The sequence below is a fragment of the Myotis lucifugus genome, unplaced genomic scaffold (genome assembly GCF_000147115.1).
Source record: "Myotis lucifugus unplaced genomic scaffold, Myoluc2.0 scaffold_80, whole genome shotgun sequence".
NCBI classification, from domain to species: domain Eukaryota; kingdom Metazoa; phylum Chordata; class Mammalia; order Chiroptera; family Vespertilionidae; genus Myotis; species Myotis lucifugus.
The window spans coordinates 1589121-1610821 of record NW_005871128.1 but is presented as its reverse complement, the minus strand read 5'-3'; the positions used below and the strand labels follow the sequence as shown (position 1 = coordinate 1610821).

Here is a 21701-nt window from a genome sequence, read left to right as displayed (position 1 = left end):
AAACAGTCAGATAAGCGAGTAAGAAAATCTAAAGCCGGTCCCTAGCCTTTCCACCAACTGAATGTAAATGCTAGAGAAAGCTCACCAGGATTAGTCAGGCTTGGCTCAGATTAGGAGTGCCATCCAGCTGACCTGCAGACTCCAATTCAAACACAGTCCAGATTCACAAGTGTATGAATGACACTGAGCTTTTGCTATGGGTGGCAATTAGAGTTGCCATAGGCAAAGGGAAGATTTTTTTTTCTGCATTGTGATTACTTGCATTCATGGTTTATGCTGTAATAAAAGGAGACATTTACATGATAATCTGTATAATAGTAAAAGGAGTTAGTATTTTTTATATTTTTGCAGGTTTTGCTCTGGCACTTGAAAATTTGTTTGCAATTTTTGAATAAGAAAATGCTTCTGATAATTAGTACATTGAGTTATTTAAACTGAAAGACTGATGGAGATATTCATGTGGAAGGCCATTCCATCTTGTTTTCTTTGTCTGAATTTCCCTTCATAAGATATTTGTTATTTATCACTTTATTTGGTACTAGTTTAAAATTTTAGCTGGAATATGCTGGTTTGTATCTGATTTTCCATAATTTTAAATATTGAATTCACAAATGCATACTGCTCAAATAGCTTCAAGATTTTTTTAAATTATTTTTTTAAATCACCATTTATCCCTCCTATACCATCTTCCACTTCTCTCCAGTCCTCTCCCTGCCACAGTCACCACACTGTTGTCCGAGTTCATTTTCCTTGTTTAATAAGTGACCACTGTTCAGATTATTTATCACTAAATGCACCCTTGCTTTTTGGGGTGAAAATATACACAAGTAAAAAATAATAGCAACCACTGCAATAATAGAAAAGATTCCATTTGATAATCTCACAGCCACACAAACAAGTGCATCTGCTATCTGGACTATGAACTCATAAATAACTGTAATCAATGGTTGAATCTTTATAAGAGTTGCAAACTAATAATAAGGGACTTTGGTATTTGATGGAAAATTTATTAACTTCTTGTTTGCCTACAATAAAGAGATTATTTTAATATACAAATCAAAGCCAAAGCTAGAGATAATCTTTTCTAACGTTTTGGAAATCCCAGCATTCTGGGATTAGTGGACTTTCACAAGTGGGCCTGTTTTGATCGAGTGTCACCTGTGGTAGTGTGGTCACAGGAGCAAGGTTGCTGTTGACTGGCTGACTGATTGGCTGTTGTCTAGACTCACCACTGATTGGTGGACTTCAAAAGCTTTGGGGTGTCATTCATTTGCTAACTTTAAGAAGCAAGACTGTTGTTGACTAGTGGGTTTCAGAGCAGATGTACAGATTCGAATTGATCTCCTATTTATTGGTGACTACTCGTAATGACTTACATCTCTGGCCCAAACAGTCTTTTAACCATATATGAATGTGAAAGATAACTACTTTAAATTCTCAGTCACCCCTGTTGTTCTTCCCTCAGTCAAAATGTGGAAGAAACCACACAGGATTGTCCAGATCTTTATTTGTGAATGTCATTTAGGTAATTTAAGTGCCAATACTGTAGCAGAAAAATAGGTCTTTAATATTTTTATAATTTTTTGACAAAAGTTGAATAAAGAGCATTTATGGTATCCTATCAAATTTAGTACAGGACACAGACAAAACCATTAAATGCAGGACGTATACATGCAGGAGGTCATTTTATCATTGCCATTGGTAGTTCCTTTCTACGTTTTCTAAAAGATAACAGAATAAGTGCAGGGATTTTTTTTTTTACTATTATTATTTCCATAGAATCCAGACATGTAATTTTCTGGGCCATGAGCCCTGACTCTTTTACAGCTTCTTAATATATCTTGTATTTCAATTCCCTCTTAACAACTTCTGTGTTCTTTTCAATCGCAGCTCTGAAAATCTGGGATTAATTCTTATGTAAGAACTGTTTTGTTATGAAAGAAGCTATGTCTCCATAGATAAAGCAGCTGTAAAGCACATTTAACCATTTACTTTAATATACCTTTGGTACTCTTGTGTTGAAAAGGGTAGGCTCATAGAGGCATCATCTTTTCAACTTTATAAAATAAAAGTATATATGATTCCAAGATTTTTTTTTCAAAATTTCTTTATTAAAGTATCATTGAGTTTATTTACACAGTGGTTGCAACTAAAGCCAAAAATCACAATATTTTTACTTTCTTATGTTAGGTTCCAAGAAATATCTTACATTGTTCATAACATCTAAATGCTGCAACTTGACCTTGAAATAAAACCCAAATGAAACGTGGAAAAGCAAATTATACCCACATTCTGTTGGTGATAAAGAATCATTGCATTTCACACATAACATATTACTTTTTATACATAACATGTTATTTTAATATATTTTTCATTTAGTTGGTAGTATTTAAATATTTTTCCATGTTGATAAGTTAACAACTGGCTTTAGTTATAGGCTTTCTGTATTTTAATATTTTTCATTGATTTTTAATATCTACATAGTAAATATAATTGTCACAGCTGTTTTAAATGTAAAATGCTTAACTTGGCAGACCATAGTTTAATGCAAAATTGAGTTTCTAATCATATAAACTTCATGAACTAATTGGTGATAATAGATATGAAATAAAACAAATTTTATATATTATGTCAATTTTTTTGTTCTTATGATTTTAAACAAAATTGCACATAAGTCCTCAATATGTGTTCTAGCTACTATTACTAAATAACAAACCACCTAGAGCTATAAGTAATGACCATTTTATTATGCTCACAGATTCTGTGGATCAGGAATTAGTAAAGGGCACAGAAAGGACAACTGTTTCTTGTTCCACAATGTTTTGAGCCTCCGTTGGGAATTCTTAGGGATGATTGTGGCCTTGAACATCTGGGGCTGGGAGATCTATTTCCAAGATGGCTTCCTCACTCATATTCTGGGTTTGGGCTGGGTCTGTTGACGGAAACACCTACCTATGACCTCTCCATGTGATGTGGATTCCTCAGAGGGTCCTCAGAGCATGGTGGCTAGCTTCTGAAAGCGGCCTCCAAAGGGCAAGTGATAGAAACAGTTCAGGAAAAATCTGCCTAGCCTCAGAAGTCACAACACATCGCTTCTATACGGCTCCATTGGTTAGAAAAGCGTTAACAAAGGTTGGCCCTGCATCAAGAATCGGGGACATAGATACCACTTCTCAGGGTAGGGGTTTCAAAGAACTTGTGGACATATTTTAAAACCATTACAGCCTATGAGTAATACTTGATTATATATCAGCACATTCATTTTTTGACATTTTGAAATATCTAATATCTTTATCACAGACTAACCCTAAGATGACACCCAGTGATTCCCACCTCCTGGTGTTCACATCTGTGTGATCCCTTCTCTGTGAGTGTGGGCAGAATCTGTGACTTGCTTCTAATTGATGGGATAGGGCAGTGGTCGGCAAACTGCGGCTCGCGAGCCACATGTGGCTCTTTGGCCCCTTGAGTGTGGCTCTTCCTAAGCCTTAGGAGTACCCTAGTTAAGTTAATAACAATGAACCTACCTATATAGTTTAAGTTTAAAAAATGTGGCTCTCAAAAGAAATTTCAATCGTTGTACTGTTGATATTTGGCTCTGTTGACTAATGAGTTTGGGATGTTATTTCTGTAGCTACATTCCATCATATGAGGTGCTGTCATAGAAGACGAGGGTTAGAGACACTTCTCTGGGTACACAGTGAGGTACATAGTCATGTTGGAGAAGCCCACCTGGCAAGAATTATGGGTGGTTTCTAGGACCTGAGCTGGTGGTTAGGACTTGAGGGCAGTCTCCAGCCTCTAGCCAGCAAAAAGTCAGGACTTAATCAGACAAATGGGCTCTACAAACAACCCGGATGAGCTTCAAAGTGGATTCTCTCCCTTGAGAATAGAGCCTCCAGTTGAGAATAGAGCCCATTTACCTTGAACCCAGCCTTGTGAGACCCTGAGGAGAGGGCCTAATTCAGCTATGTGCAGACTCCTGACATATTGAGATGTGAGATAATAAATATATGTTGCTTTTAAGTTTGTGGTAATATGTTACACAATGACAGAAGACTAATACAATTTTATTGCAGGTTTCCATGATAAAGAAATATACAAGATAAACTCATCAAGCAAGTTGTCTCTATAAATATGTTTTCTATTCAAATTTAATATCTATATCCAATATAAAAGTCATTAGCCTATTCAATATCTACTTTGTTCAATATTTTTCAAATTAAATGGTGTGAAAGTATAAACCATCTCATTTAAATTTAATTCCTTGTAGAATATTAATTTATCTAAGAAAACATTATAATTTTTTCAAAATATTATTTCCAAATTTCAAGATATCACAAACATGTACAATAAGTTTTTAAAATTCCCACAGTATTCAGTGTTCACTACTCTCTATACACCATAGCAGGACTTCTCAGCCTCCATTCTCTTATATAATTCACATATGCTTAGCCTATACTTTTCAATATCTCCCTCTGACCCAGGGGATTGGTATTCTGACAGCGTCAGATATCTCACAGGACTAGGGACGTAGGACTAACTAGCTGGTGAGACCAAGAGACCAGCAGGGGCTGATGGGTAGATTTCTTTTCCCATCATCACCACCTGAGACCAGAGAGAATGAGCTGTCCCTTGCTGCTTCTCACAAAGCACATTTTATTTTATCAGCTGGCACCCTGCATGCTGTCCTTGAAAGGGAGATAGCAGTTTTATGTTGCATCTGGAAAAGATCAAATAGAGAGGTTTCTTGCTGGTCATCTTGCAGATTTAACCACGTGTGAAAGTGAGAACTCCATTCTTAGAACAAATGTCTCACACACAGCAAAATGAGATTACGGCAGAAGCTGGAGGTACAATGTGGAGACTGACTTAACCCATTCTAGCTTATTTTAATAAAATGAAAAACTCAGGAAATTTTAAATAGGACACCAGGACAAATATACCCCAGGATGGAAGCAAGCAAACTTGGTCTTATTGACATAGGTGATGGGAAAGGTCTGGAGGTCCCAGACTTTTAAGCTGATGAGAGGGGAAGAAGGAATATAAATTAACTGTCTAAGTAGTATTTTAGAATCGTTATATTCAAAACCATTTCATAATTAATACTTCATTTCATCATAAAATTCTTATCCTCTGCTGCTAAGAATTTCATAGATGGTAAAATTTTTAAGAGACCAAGTACATTTTCCTACTATGATTTTCTAATTTGATTTTTAGATAGATTTTATACTTTAATTCATATATCTAATCAGTTGATGAACACTATCATATATGGTGATAAATCTCCCACTTTAAGAGGGCAGTATACATTAAGTGAAACTGTCACAGTTTTGGTGCCAAACTGCTTAGCTAAATGCTTCCCAGCTATGTGACTTTGGTCAAGTTCTTCAATCTTTCTGTGGTTCTGATTCTCTTCTTTCAAAAATGGGGATTTATTTAAAAAATATATATTTATTGCTTTCAGAGAGGAAGGGAGAGGGAGAGAGAGATAGAAACACCAATGATGAGTGAGAATCATTGATCGGCTGCCTCCTGCATGCCCTGCACTGGGGATGGAGCCCACAAGCTGGGCACTTGCCCTGACTGGGAATTGAACCATGATTTTCTGACTCATAGGTCAATATTCAACCACTGAGCCACTCCAGCCAGGCCAAAATGGGGATATTAAAGGTAACTACCAAAAGGGGTTGTTATGAGTAAATGAATTAATTATGAACTGTTAAGATAGTGCATGACACACAGAAATCAATCAATACATGTAAGTTAAGTGTCAATTTTTTGTTATTATTTCAATCAACTTTCCTAGAAGCTTGAAAAAAATAATACATACCATGTATTTAATATTATATAAATTAAGTGTGCTTGGTTAGATACACAACTTTTGTTATTAGACCATATTCCTTTTAACATTTTATAGTCAGCCTGAAACTAATTAAAACACAGTTTAAGAAGAAGAGAGAAATAACATTTTCTGTAGAGACAGTACTTACAAAGGTTAAACCTTTATAAATTATGCTGCATGATAGATTTTATTTTGTGTGAAAATATCACCTCTGCCACACACAGTTAAGATGGAGAGGTAGAAAAAAAAATCTAATTTTATCTGGCTACTATTGTAAAAAGATTTAAAAAATATTTGAATACTAAAGGAGCTAGCATAAATCCTGTGAACTAATTTTGGTTATTTTCTTCTGAACTAATGATAATAAAAATAAACAGATCCTCTTAATATTAAAATGATGATTATAAAGTAATAAAACACTTAGGCAGCCTTATGATATTTATGGGCCTCATACTCATGACTATGGTTTTGTGAGGGTCACTATGGTGATCCCAGGAATATAACTCCTTGACTTGAGCTTTAAATCTCTGCCTGGGAGATCTGGTCTTTAATGGAATTTCTGCAGCTCAATGAACAGCAATAATACAATAAGGGAACTGACTTATCTGGAGAGCTTTTCAATTTGTAGGAACTATATTTTCCAAAGGTTCGAGTGTTTGTAATAATGGAAAAGAAATGAAACCTAAAATGATCCATAGTTTTGATGGATTTCTTTCTTGCTTAGTGTGATTTCAGCAAGGCAGCTATATAAAGCTTGACAATTAAAAATGTAGGCTCTGAAGTCAGTGTCTAGGCTTCCATCCAGCTGTCTTACTAAGGAGCCATGTGATGCTAAGTGACTCAGTTAACTTCTCTGCATTCAAATAATCTAATCTGTACAGTGGAAATCACAGAACCTATCTTTGTTTTTTTTTATTTTAGTTTTGTTTTGCTCTTCTGATCATAAGGGTTTAATCTCCAACATTTACAGGGGACTCATACAACTTAACAAAAGGAAGATAAACAACCCAATCAAAAAAGAACCTATCTTGTGGATGAGATAATGTGTACTAAAAGTACTTAGAATGAAGAGTTCCTGGCACGCGATAAGGTCCTTGTCACCTTCACTGTTATCATCATCATTGTTTAAACCAGTGGTTCCCAATCGATGGTGGTTTTTGCCTCCCAGGGGACATTGGGTAATCTCTGGAGATAGTTTTGGTTGTCCCTAGTTGGAGGAGGCTACTGGTATCTAGTGGATAGAAGCCAGAGATTCTGCTGATATCCGTGCAATGCACAGATTAGCCCTCACAACAAAGAATTATCAGGCCCCAAATATCAGGAGTGCTGAGGTTGAGAAACACTGATTTAAGTTATTCTGTTGTTGAAGATAAAGTTTCAAGGCCAAGAAACATTTATAAAATATTGCACGTGATGCTGGTTAATTATAATATTAACTCTATATACTTTAAGCTTCTGTTAAGCAAACTATTAATTACCAAGAATCAGAAATCTCCACGAATATCTAACTACAGCATAGGGAAAAGTTTCTGAGGGAATAATAAAATAAATAAGGTAACAAGTGTCTTTTTACAACATAGAGTAAGAAAGTAAAATAGAAGACCTTGAAAGAAAATGAATGAGCTGGAATGGGCTAGGAAGAGAGGAATCTCAAGAAAATGATGTAGGGCTCCCGTTCTACACACTGCTCCCCCAGGCCTCTGGTGTGAGACGTTTTAGTTAGTTTCAAACTTGAAACGAATGAGTGAAAAGTTATCCAAATATCACATATAAATTTTTAGAAGTTATACAAACTAACATTGCATTACACAGTAACTATATATTATTGCCTTAAAAATCCATATGCTTCCATATTGATGCATTCCCATTTGTGAATTTAGTGGAGATTTGAGGCTAGAAAAATGCAGGGCATTGAATAATGCTAGATATTAAAGTACTCTTATGAGTACATAATTAAAAGCGTAATATGCTAATTAGACCTGACGACAGATCAGATGACCTTCCGGATGAAGCCGAGGCTGCCTGGTCCTGGGTGCCTACCAGCAGCTGGAGGGAAGCTGGTGCCAGCAGCCAGAAGGAAGGAAGGCCTACTCTTGCATAAATTTTATGCATTTATATATATATATATATATATATATATATATATATATATATATATATATATATGAATGTATTTTTATTTATTTCAGAAAGGAAGGAAGAAGGAAAGGTAGAAACATCAATGAAGAGAGAGAATTATCAATTGGCTGCCTCCTGCATGCTCCCTACTGGGGATTGAGCCTGCAACTCAGGCATGTGCACCAACTGGGAATTGAACCATGACCTCCTGTTTCATAGGTTGATGCTCAACCACTGAGCCACATCCGCTGGGCTGCTGTTATATCTTTCAACTGAAATGTTCTGGGAGTGATGGCATTCTAGTAAGGAAGGGATTCCATTATCCAATCAATTGGTTGTGAATTCTTTAGAGACTTGTATTCCAAGAGAACTATGGGAAACTGTTGGCAAGGCAACTACTTTTTCCATGATGGGAAAACTTCCTTCGGTTATAGAGTAAAAGTTCCATTAGTTTAGGTCAAAACAACAACAACAACAACAACAAAAAAGTGGGAAAATGTACTAATGAATATGCCAGGTCATAAAGGGGGGGGGGGAAGAAGAAGAAGAAAAAAAAACACTGGTTAGGAACTGAAAAATCATAATTCCTATCAAATACATAGTTATTTTGATAAACTTATAGTCATAATAAATCCATAGCTTGAATGGTTTATAAAAATAGATATCCCACCACCACCATCACCACATATGATTATCAAGATGAACTACCCCTCTGCAAATTTTTGAAGATATAGAACTGAGCATTAAACCTTCAAGTAAGGCAAAGTATACATACTGCTAAAGTTATTAAGAGAGTTCTTTAACCTTATGCTGTTCCCATGGACAGTCCTTTTAATTTCATCGAACTTTGAAAAGGTCCTTGGGTTTTACATTTAGGACAAGATTGATATCTCCATATATTGTACAAATCTCATGGGATGCAGTGTCAGAAGACTTGAGTTCAAGTTCTAGCTCTGGAGAACCTCCCCGGGAAACATTTTAACTTCTCTGAGCAAAGATTTCCTTTTCTACAAGGTGTTAGGAGAAACAAATGACCATGTGTGTTAACAATGTCTTTTATTATTTACTAGAGGCCAGATGCACGAAATTCATGCAAGGGACTCGGCCCTCGCAGCCCCAGCTGCCTTGGCCAGCCCTCCCAGCCCCAGCTTCGTCTAGACCAGGGGTGGGCAAACTTTTTGACTCGAGGGCCACAATGGGTTCTTAAACTGGACCGGAGGGCTGGAACAAAAGCATGGATGGAGTGTTTGTGTGAACTAATATAAATTCAAAGTAAACATCATTACATAAAAGGGTACGGTCTTTTTTTTTTTTTTTTTAGTTTTATTCATTTCAAACAGGCTGGATCCGGCCCTCGGGCCGTAGTTTGCCCATGGCTGGTCTAGACTCTAGACAATCGTCTGGAAGGTCATCTGGACAGTCATTCTGCTGTTCAGTCTATTTAGCACATTAGGTCTTCATTATATAGGATTATTGAAAATCATGAGATGAAAAAGAAGAGCAAAGGCTTTGGCAGACACAAATTTGAGTCTACTTCTTACACTTCCCTTTTATTTCAGGGTAGTTCAAGGATTTGGATTTTCTTCACCTGTTAAATGGGGATGGTGATTCATACACATAGTTAAAAAACCCAGCAAAGTGCTTTATCTGTCTAGTGCAGTGATGGCGAACCTTTTGAGCTCGGCGTGTCAGCATTTTGAAAAACCCTAACTTAACTCTGGTGCCGTGTCACATATAGAAATATTTTGATATTTGCAACCATCGTAAAACAAAGATTTATATTTTTGATATTTATTTTATATATTTAAATGCCATTTAACAAAGAAAAGTCAACCAAAAAAATGAGTTCACATGTCAACTCTGACACGCGTGTCATAGATTCGCCATCACTGGTCTAGTCACTTCGTAAACACCATCTTTCCTCCCCTGCCCATGGAGAACAGGGACGGTGCACTTTAAAAAACTTGGAGCTTTCTATAAAAGTCTGACTTGCAAAATAAACACTTTAAAATGAATCTCTTTAGCACCTTTGGTAGATTTATGTGTTTATGTTCATCTGTGACATAACTGAAAATGATTATTTTACCTGTAATGTCTATAGTGAGATAACTAGGGAGATAAGAATATCATTAAATCGGGTAATTTTTTTTGAAGAATTTTATGTGAAAGTTACATCTATATCTTGATGGTTCTTGGTAGTAATGCAGCCTGTTGTCAATTGATCTTTCTCTCCTCTCCCCTGCTCCTCCCTTCATCATAATGGGCTCAGTCGGCCCAACTCTCTTGAGTGTGGCCTCCTTCCTGAAGTCTTCTCTTATTTTCCCAACAGAACGTGGGTGGAGTCCACTCCTTTTGCTTCTACAGTTCTCAACTTATCACTTGGCACTCATCAACATACTGCTGTCATGTGGATAATTGAGCAGCATCATAATTCAGTACCAAATCAAAGTATTATTTTTGTGTTAAAGACTGCCTTGTTCACTATTACTCCCCACACAGTAGTGTAGTGTCCTATCTAATAGTAATTATATGCAATTAATTACTCAATAAGCATTTGATGAATATGTAAATCCTGCTATAATTTTTTATCAAGATTATATAATTTTGGAATTTAATTTCTTACATTTCTCTGATTAAATTGTATCTGCACTACCTACTATTTCTAACTAGTTTTCATCTGATATTGCCATTTGAATGCGAGATCTTTAAAGTCAAAAAGGCATATCTTACATATCTGTTTATATTTATTTTCCCACTAGCTATTGAGTATTGGATTTAAAAAACACATAAAAATATCTTAGTGGATTAAACTAATGTTCTATAGAAGTAATTAAATTTGGGTTTTACAGATTCCCTTTAACTGTGGCAATGTCACATACATTCTTAACAGTGAATTGATATGATTCAATAAGAGGAAAAAGAAAGCTAAGACTTATTAAGCACTGACTATGTGCAGTACAAAACACAAAGTGCTTTGGATTTGTAGTCAACATTGACTTGTCTTCTCATACAATGGTACTTGATCCAGTTTCAAAGAATGATACCGTCCGTGGGCAAGAGTTAATATAATTTACCTGTTAAGGTCTGTTTACTGTAACACATCAAAATATATCAACTGATTGATAAAAACATTTTCCAAATAGAGTGCGTTTGTAGGCAATGGAATTAAAAGATACTTTTATAAGTGTTGGCAAAAATTGTGTACACTGCAGCCATCTAATAAACTAATAACAGTGATGTCTGTATCTTTCTTATATAATACATTTGGCAAAGCTAATGTTTTTGGAATCTTCTGAGTTAGTAAAAGAATAAATAGGCTTTTACATCTGGAGAAATGTGGTCTGCAGCTTTGTTCTGATTTCTGTATCTAGTGCCAGGTATCCATAACCTGGGGTGGGGTGTTACTCTGGTAAAATAGATCATTACTTTTTCTCAAAAGAATGCTCTATTTCAGGACAATGCTATTGTTAATGGAAGTTTGATTTTAGTGACCAAATGCCAAGAATGTTTTAAAACACTCTGTTATCCTTCCCATCAATTTAGATCAACTAGACATAACGTCTGTGAGAAGTTTTCTAAATTTTTCAGCAATAAAACTGAGATGATGAAAGCTTTACTTCCCCTTAGATATCATCCGGGATTGGTAACCAAGTTGTTTCCGTTCTTTCTTTTGTATTGTTTAAGGCTGGAGCATATTACTCTTGCGATACTTGCCAAAGTTCTATGACATCATTGTTTGAGACTCACCATATGTGTCTTTGATCCCTGCCCAGTAGGTACTTTGACTACATGCCAGTTTGGCACTTACTACTACCACAATTTAATTTTTTTCATTTGCTTCTGATTCTATCCATGTTGCCATCATACAGACTCTTAAATACTCATCTTTGGGAACAAAGGGAGTTTGAAGATAAGCTGTTTTAACTGGACCCTTCTCCCTCAAGGACTTGGCACTTGAGGGGGTTGATACTGTCAATCTACGGGGTTTGGGATTGACTGCTCTCTGTAATACAAACCCTTCCCCATTCTGTTTTTGAGAGCCTTTGTTTAGGATGTAAGCAAAGCACAACTCTATAACCTATTGTCATCATTTTATATGGAGGAGAGGGAACATGTGTGGGATGGGGTATGAAGAGTATGTGGCTTCAGTTTAGTTTTCTTTCATGTGGATTAATGAAGATATGAGAACTATGTTGTAAGATCCTCAGGTTCTCCGGGATAAATTTAATGTTCTTAGTTCAATTCAGCATATGTTGGCTCCTACCTTCACTTTCCCAGAAGGTACAGGAACTCCAGAATGTTTTGAAATAATATGTGCAAATACAATAACCATAGGAACATTTACAAGTTAGAACGGTGGTAAATATTATATCTGAAACCAATACAAAGTAATATTAAATGTAAACTATAACTGAACAATAAAATTAAAAGGGGCCAGGTTCCCCTCCCAGATAATCAAAAATCAACACTGCACTATGGCAGTGCCTTTCAAAGAGGAAAGAAGTGCAGCAGAGAGACGTCAACAGAAGAACAGAGAGACAGTGGATGGGTCTAAGATGTTTAACATTTCTGATTGACAGATTGGATTTGGGGTGCACAGTTAAAGAGAGAAGGTAGTTGAAAACAATTCAGGACAGACAGGTAAAATAAAATATTTTGCCTGTGACTTAAAGTCACTACAGAAAACAGAAAATTTAGTTCCTTTTAATTTGCAATGAATTTTTGTATCTTCCTCTGTTTGAATGATTGAAATGTCATGAAATACAAATACAAGTCATATGATGCAGTGAGAGTAATATGGAGTGCAGGTCAGGATATGCCACTAACCAAATTCGTGATTTTTAACAAGTGATTGCTGTTCGGATGGAGCCACGGTCTCCTAACCTATCATATAGGGGGAGAAGATACATTACCTACCACACCTAGAGCTCTTTAGATCTGCAATAATGAGGATGCATATTGAGAATTTTCATTTTAATCATGGAAAAAAATAACAGGCAAGAAGTACAGTAATACTAACTGCTCAAATCCAGGCATTTTAGGCATTACTGATTAGATTTAACATAAAACTGTACATTCCAGAAAAAGCACATCTATTTTCATCCCCTTTTATTTCTAAGATTAAACACTCTTATTAAGATATTTGGTCTTCATTATTGCAAATGGTTTTGGTATTTGCAGGAACTATATGTAAAATCTTTAGTTTATAGCATTTTTCCATATGAACTGCATTAAGATAAAACTGTCAACAAATATTTTCATATGTATAAGATTTTTTAAAGAAACTACTACTATGCTAAATTAAATGGGATGCTTTTTGAAAATCTTCATATTCAGAAAACTAAGCAGTAAAGTTTATATCTAGGTGTTCTTTTTCTCAGTAGCAAAGGTGCATACAACAACTTGGCTTACTTAGAGGTCATATTTCCCTGAAGTTTAGATTTCAACTGTAATTGTCAAAATTTTTTCAAGTTTTGAATGATTGACTCCATTGCAGTTACAGTGGGGCCTTGACTTATGAGTGTCCCGACTAACGAGTTTTTCGAGATACGAGCCGTCTCTTGGCCGATTTTTTGCTTTGAGTTGTGAGCTAAAATTCAGGTTAGGAGCCAGCTTCAGATACCCCACCGATAGTTGGCGCAGCGAACGTCACAGTGAACGCCACAACATCAGCCCAGCATCACGTGTCTCACTTTTTGATTTGACATACGAGTAATTTGAGTTACGAGCTCCGTCACGGAACGAATTAAACTAGTAAGTCAAGGCCCCACTGTACTTTATTGTTCAAATTGGGTCCTTTTAAATTCTTTCAAATACCGTGTTCCCTATTATAGAATTATACCAGGGGGAGAAAATAGGCATTGATGTTGCATTTCAGCTGTGATAGGAAAATAATTATCCATTGACCTCTGCTGAAAACAACATATAAGAGAGATTTAGATTTAGCCCTATATATATATACCTATAAAAGTCATAATGGGAAATGTTGGTACTTTAGAGAGTTTTAAGGGTCTCTAATAATTGTACGACTTCACTTAGGGAGCTCAGAGTATGTTCTCCAAGGTGACTATCTGTGGCCGAAGCTGTGAGAAGTTTAAGATCTCCTTAGTCCAATGGTCGCCTGGACCATTTTAGTTCTGTTTCACTAAAGAAGATACCTCTCCCCTTCTTTGCGTTTTTTGTCCTTACACCCTGATTTCTGTTGCTAGGGGTAGTCACACCACCGTCACAAGTAGTAATGATGGCTTGTTTATTCTGGGTGCTAAATTCTAAGTGGGATTATACTACGTTTTACAATGTAATCTTTGTACCCGTTCATCTGGTTGTGCAACTGTGTGGGCATTAGTCAGCTCCTGATTTATAGTTGCTGCAACAACTGGTGGGACTGACTGGTATCCCTAGCCATGCACACGTGCTAGTACGAGACAATTCTTGATGAATATGTCTATTCAGTTGCAGGCTGATGGACCTAGAAAAGCGGTTCTCAACCTGTGGGTCGCGACCCCTTTGGGGGTCCAACGACCCTTTCACAGGGGTCGCCTAATACCATCGGAAAACATACATAATCACACATTGTTTTTGTGATTAATCACTATGCTTTAATTATGTTCAATTTGTAACAATGAAAATACATCCTGCATATCAGATATTTATATTATGATTCATAACTAGCAAAATTACAGTTATGAAGTAGCAACGAAAATAATTTTATGGTTGGGGGTCACCACAACATGAGGAACTGTATTAAAGGGTCGCGGCATTAGGAAGGTTGGGAACCACTAACCTAGAGTGTTAGAGTGGGTCCATGTGATGCAGGTGTGCTTGTGAGAGAGGGGAAGGCAAGGAGGTGGTCTGTCCCAGGACCTGCTTCCCAACCTCCTCCCTACCAAGATCACTCCTCTTCTAAAGTCTTATGATTTCTTTCAGAATTTTCAGTTCGAATGAATTTAGCCTTTAGGGCTTCAATAATTTTGTGTCACGTGTCTTTTAAGCAACTCAATTCCATTTCAGTTGTACTTGTAGGACCAACTTATTGACAACTTACTGACTTACCAAGTCATCTGTAACAATTCTGCACCTTCACTATTTTCTTCTTTATTAGGTTCTTGTATATGTATTTTAACCTTGAAAACTGCCTCAAAATATTTTAAAATCGAGTGAGTTCAATGCTGGACAAATCGACACTGAGCGCAAAAGGCTGCAGCTGGGAATGAGCAAACTCACCAACACAAAACACATGCCCTCTTCCCTTTATTAGACCCCTTTCCTGCGGCGGACGATCTGAATCAGGTGAGAAGTCGGTTAAGTGGATCGTGTGCAGATGCAATCGGCCCTGCGCAGCGTGAAAAACGCGCCGCACCTGAACGTCCGTGGGCTCAGTTCCTTCCTCTCTTTTCAGGTTCCGGTGTTGCGGGCGTCCCAGCAGGTACCTCCGGCGCCCGGGGCGCGGCGCGGCAGGCTCTCAGCCTTGTGGGCGCCGCCGCAGTGCGCAGAGCCGCGCTGGTGCCCGCCGCGCGCACGGGCAGGGCGGCGCTCCCGAGCGGGCGGCAGCTTCGGGGGCGCGGTGCCGCCCGCATCCCTCTCTCCAGGCTCCCGCCTATCGCAGACTGCAGGCCCGGCCCCGCATGGGGAATGTGCCCTCCGCGGTGAAGCACTGCCTCAGCTACCAGCAGCTGCTCCGGGAGCATCTCTGGATCGCGGATTCAGTGCCAGGGGCGCTCGACCCCGCGCAGGTACCACCTCGCGGCCCAGGGTGTCCCCACCCTCTTGCGTACGGCCCGCGGGCCTCTCCCCGTGTTGTCATCTCTGCAACCCATGGCCCGCCCTTCCTGCAGCGGTCTGCGGTGCGGGGCCTCACCCTTGACAAGGTTTCCCAACATCTCTCTGCTGTAAACATGTAGACCCAGCAAAGTCCCTACCTGTGGCCATTTGCAGGTCCCCTGAAGGAAACTGTTCCATCTGTTTTTCCGTCGGAAGGGACGCATTATATAATATCATTTGTGGTTTTAGGCAGTCGGCCAAGGACAGTGTCCTTATTTTCAGTTCCTTTCGTGTACTGCGCAACAAAGAGGACACATTTGCCAGAATGTGAGGCAGAAAAAGGAAAGAAGCCAACATAGAAGGTTAGGTAGACATGGGAGGAAGAAATGAGCCATCATGTCATTCATTGTCCCCCATGGAGTTATGCTTAAACACACTAGAACAGGCTTCAAGATAACGGTGGGAAACACGGATTTCACACCAAAATTTAATCCCATGTAATTCCTGAAAGCCCATTTTTAGAGAAAAGCAACCTAAGTGTATTCATATGCATGTGATTTAAATGCATTCTCAACCAGAAATGGCAGGTAAATGTGGAAAACACACACACACACACACACACACACACACAGAGACGTTTAATTTTCCTTTAAAATTTAAATTTCACAAAGTAATAACAGTGATAATTGTTACATGAATGTTAAAACATGGCAAAGGGGAGAGACACGGAGGGTTTAGCAATTATTCTTTTGAATTTTACTGGATATAGAAAAAGTTTATTCCTGATTTATCTTGTGAACAAAATAACTTGTATTATAGTATTTTAGTGGATAAACACCATTTTACTACGTTGGCTCTAAATCAACTATTCTAATGTTCAAGTTTCCTATAGTTTTTCATTTTGAGTATTCTCAGTTCAGTGTATCAATATGTGAAATTGGAATTTAGCATTTGTCATTTGTGGACTCTTAAAAAGATACTTTGCTCCCACTTCCTTAGAAGGTGGCCATAGTTCTATGACTCAAAGCCTCTGCTGACAATGTAAGAGGGGGAACGTTATTCTTTATCTTATATGTTCACAAATCTTTCTAGTTAATTTTCGTACATTCTGATTTGATCATTTTCGTAACCTTTAACTTTCATATTCATTCTGTTGCATAATCAATTAGAAATTCTCAACTTTGGTTTCCTGAGGCTGAGACTTTATATGATTTTTGCTGATGGGTTAACATTGTGTTTCTTGCCTGCCATGTTCTGATTTTGTGGGTTCGGGGGACAGTGACCAAAGCTAGGGTGCTATGTGAGGATTTCTATTTTGCCCCATTAAGATGTGGAAGCTAAAATAATTGAAAATGACTAGGATGACTAATCAAGAAATGTGAGGCTTAGGATTTTGACATCGATCACCCCAATGCAGACTTTTGTTCCTTTTTGAGGAATAGCAATACCTTCTCTACACATCGCCTTTTTGTCCCTCAACTGCTTTGCCTGGGATACTCCTATGCATTCCTCAAACACAGCTTAAACATCAACTTGTTTTGACCAACTCTTTTCTACTTTGAGAGGAGATTCCCCATTTCTAGGCTTTTACTGCATTTTACACTTAATTCTACTTTAGTCCCAGTCTTACTGCATTGTAATTTTTTAGGTCTTATCTGATTTGAACTCCTGGCAGCATTGACACCTGACACTTGACTGTAATTTAGGGCCTTCCTCGGCTTCTGCTTAACAACACCCTTAAGTGCGTTAAGCCCCACCTCTGGCTCACAGTTGGAACCAGAGTGGCTCAGTGGCCTGTCTCTGTCTAAATGTTCAAGTTCTTTATGGCCTCTTATCTACACTCAAAGTTTCAGGTACTGTTTGTATATCAGTGTCTTCCAGATTTATATTCCCCTCTCTCTCTTAAGTTCCAGTCCAGATGTTTAGCTACTCACTTGACATCGTGACTTGGATATCTCAAAAGCAACTCAAACTCAACATTTCCAAAAGTGGACTCATGTCCTCCCCTTTAGGACCCCACACCTTCTCTAATATTTTCTATCACGGGAAACACCATCACAATTCATTTAGTCCTGCAAGCCGCAAACAGAGAGCTCCTTATTTGCATTTCTCTACATCCAAGGCGTCATTAAATCCTGCAATTTTACCTCTTGAATTTCTCTTAAATCTATTTTTCCTACTTTACTGCTACTCTCAATTTTAAAATGGCATTATCTCTCATGGACTCCTAGACTATTGCAATCCTTCAACCCACTGCCTGTATAGCTAGTTGGGAGATGTTCTTTTCTTTTTTCTTTTTTTAAATAGAATCATGCTATTCCTTTTTTTCTCCCCTTTTAAACAATTTTCTATGAATTGCCCTCACTTTTAGGAATGAACACAACACTTTTAGTGTGTTCTCTGAAGCTTCGAATGGTCTTTTCATTGCGTCTCTCTGCAACATCATCTCAAACTATTCTCTCCTATTCTTGCCACAGTGGCCTTCTTTGAGTTTTCTAATAATGTTTCCTTTCACAACATAGTCCTTGCTTGTTTTCCCCTCTTCTAGGAAGATTTTTTTTTGCAACTAACGTACTTTTATTCATTCTTTAGATCTCAACTTAAATGTTCTTTCTCATGAAATCTTTCTTATTCACAAGGCAAGTAGCCTTGTTACCATATATTGCACAGTGCACTAATCTTTATATATAATGTGTATTATATGTACTTTTTGTGTGATTATTTGATGTTTAACTTCCTGCCAGACTCTTAGCATCATGTAAGTAAGGACAGAACTCACCAGAGGATTCTCAGTATCTACTAGTAACAGAATGCCTTGTTAGTTTTTGAAAGCCAATAAATACTTGTTGAATGAAAAAATGAATGAGTGTTTACTCTTCTAGGCCTTAAGAATCACATATGTATGGGGACCATGAAATTCTTGTCAGCACTTTTTAGGGTTCAAAGCAGTGATTGGTGTATTATAGTACAAAGATAAATATTTGTAAAATGAATGCTAAAGTTATGGAATGAATACATGGTGTCAGTGAAGTTTGGTCTTAGTGATAAATGACAAATATTATTATTGTTTGTGTCTTACCTTTTCATCTCATAGAATAGTGAAGGCGAACCTTTTGAGCTCGGTGTGTCAGCATTTTGAAAAACCCTCACTTAACTCTGGTGCCGTGTCACATATAGAAATTTTTTGATATTTGCAACCATAGTAAAACAAAGGCTTATATTTTTGATATTTATCTTATATATTTAAATGCCATTTAACAAAGAAAAATCAACCAAAAAAATGAGTTCGCGTGTCACCTCTGACACGCGTGTCATAGGTTCGCCGTCACTGTCATAAAACCTCGTCATGTTTTGATGAGGGTGGGAGTTGAAAATAGATTTTGGAGGCTGTGAAAAGATAGCACAGTGCTTAATCAATTGTTCAGCATGAATCTGCAGAGAAATCCTGAATAGAATCCCCTGTGATTTGAAATTATTTGTTTGCAGTTGGGACAGACAGACTGTATTTTGAAAGAATCATGTGCTAGCTAGAGACAGTAGAAGATTGGAAACCCAGACCCTTTTCTGTGACAAATTTATTCTGGGATTTTGTGCAGGCAGTAGTAGCCTGGCTAAATCTTAAAATTTCAGTTTACACATTAGAGATAGTAACATTTCCCTGATAAATTATTGGGATATAATTAAATATTGTGTGTGTTTGTGTGTGTAAATACACATAGACATATTTTGAATTTAACAATTTATTAAATAAAAAATATATCAATGTGCATGAAAGGCTTACACTACCACAGCTCCACTAATTAAAATATTTGAGTCTGTGGTTTTTTTGCTAATGACATTGGTTTTGCAGAAAATTTCCTTAATTAACCAAAAGGTTAAACTGAATCATTTTGTGATTTAAACTGTCCCTAAGGGACTGTTTTATTTTTGTCTCATTGAAAATGGGTATGATGAACCTGGCTGAATTAGTATATATTAAAGTTTTGATTATACTTAAGTTTTCTAGTAGAGCAATCCCTTTTTTATTTCCAAGTGCTGCTTAAGCAGTAGCTAAATTTCTTCACATATTAATATCCCAGTGCAAGCATAAAATTCCCAAGAACCTAAATTCTAGCACAAACAGTATTTCAAATGCATTAGATTTATAAAAGCAAAATTGTAGATTATGAGATTAAATTTATAGTTATTTTACATCATATCCTGATCCTTTAACTTATATTTGCTGTCATCAAAAATTAGGATTCAAAGTAAAGTATTTGGTGTTACAGGGTCTCTGGAATTTGCCTAAATGTATTAACTTTCTGCTTAAAATTAATCAGAGGATAATGTGATTATATGCTTTTGGGTTTGCAACTATGCAGTTGTTAGTACATTTACTAAATACCTTAGAATGACTAGGGAGGATTTTTCAGAAGGAGCCAAAGTGCCATTCCATTGTTTGTTTCCTATTTGCCTCGGGTGTTTCTCCCCTCCCCCTTTTTCTTTTATGTTTTTTTTGGGGGGAGGGAATGATATATTTTTATTATTTATTTTCCCTATGCAGTAGTTTGTTAATTTTATACTGTTTTTACTGTATTTTTAGTTGTTATGTCGACACACAACCTTGTCTTATTAATTTATATACAACAGTCATCGGGTTACAACGGACTTGATGTACATTGTTTCGTGGTTACGTCGCCATCTCCCATTTATTTATTTAAAAAAAAAAGTTCTGTCATTTCAATGTATGTACATATGTGCTTTGTTTTTTATTATTTATTTACCACAAGTAAAGGTCATAAATTGTTATCTTTCTTTTAATTTTTTTTTTTTTTACTGTTTCACTTCATTACGCTGTGTATGTGCTCCATGTGAGTGACGTAGGTGCTTATGTAGGTTGGTTCCGACTTACAGCGAAAATCACATTACATTGTGCAGTAGGAATGGAATCTGACGTGACCCGAGGACCTACTGTATACTGATATAAAAGCCTAAGCGTCTGATCAACCCAGTGACCAGTAGACCAGTCGCTATGATGCACACTGACCTCCAGGGAACAGATGCTCAATGCACAGGATCAGGCTCCCTCCTGTCTGGATCGGGCCTGTGGGGATCAGGCTCCCTCCTGTCTGGATCGGGCCTGCGGGGATCGGGCCAAAACTGTCTATCCGACATCCCCCGAAGGGTCCCAGATTGTGAGAGGGCATAGGCCAGGCTGAGGGACCCCACGCACTGGGCCTGTAGTGTATTATATAAATTAGTACTATTACAGATATTAAAATGGAACTATAAATAAATTAACTGCTTTCTGCTTTTCATACTGTTTACATTAATTCTCTATGTGGTGTATTTATATACATGTAAAATAGTACTTTAATATATGCATAGTCAGTGTATATTTATATTATGTACTTTTTTTCTTTCCTTTGCTCTTCATTCCTTTCTTTATTTCTATGTTTTTATCTGAAACTAGGAGCCTAGCATGCAATATGAAATTGCACAGCGCTGGCCACTACCTCTCTGGCCCTTGAAGCAGCCACAGCCGCTGCTGATCAGGCCCTCCCCCAGCGCAGGCACACAGAGGTCCCTGTGCCCCACCCCCAATGCTGCACGCACAACCTCCTCCTGTCCCGTCGACCCATTATGGCGTCCCAGTTAATTAGCATATTTCATATATATATATATATGTATCCACACACACACACACACACACACACACACACACACACTAGAGGCCCGGTGCACAAAAATTTGTGCACTCGGGAGTTCCCTCAGCCCCACCTGTGCCCTCTCACAGTCTGGGACCCCTCGGGGGATGACCACCTGGTGGCTTAGGCCCGCTCCCCAGAGGATTGGGCCTAAGGTGGCAGTCAGACATCTCTCTGGCAGCCCGGCAGCCCTCGGGGGATGTCCACTTGCCAGCGGGGAGCAGGCCTAGCTGCAGTTGGACATCCTTAGTGCTGCTGAGGAGGCGGGAAAGGCTCCCACCACCACCACT

At 37.7% G+C, this 21701-nt stretch overlaps 1 protein-coding gene across 3 annotated transcripts in view; it reads left to right on the top strand.

The window, feature by feature from the left end:
* Window positions 1–15516: 15516 nt before the first annotated feature.
* HMGCLL1 (3-hydroxymethyl-3-methylglutaryl-CoA lyase like 1) overlaps window positions 15517–21701 on the top strand; it is a 155352-nt gene continuing 149167 nt past the window's right edge. For all 3 annotated transcript variants that reach the window (XR_002829776.1, XM_023755567.1, XM_006090708.3), the window contains exon 1: window positions 15517–15696. Coding sequence is in view for 2 of the 3 variants with exons in the window: in XM_023755567.1 (XP_023611335.1) it covers window positions 15589–15696 (108 nt within the window). In the remaining variant the exon portion in view is untranslated. The remainder of the gene's footprint in view (window positions 15697–21701) is intronic.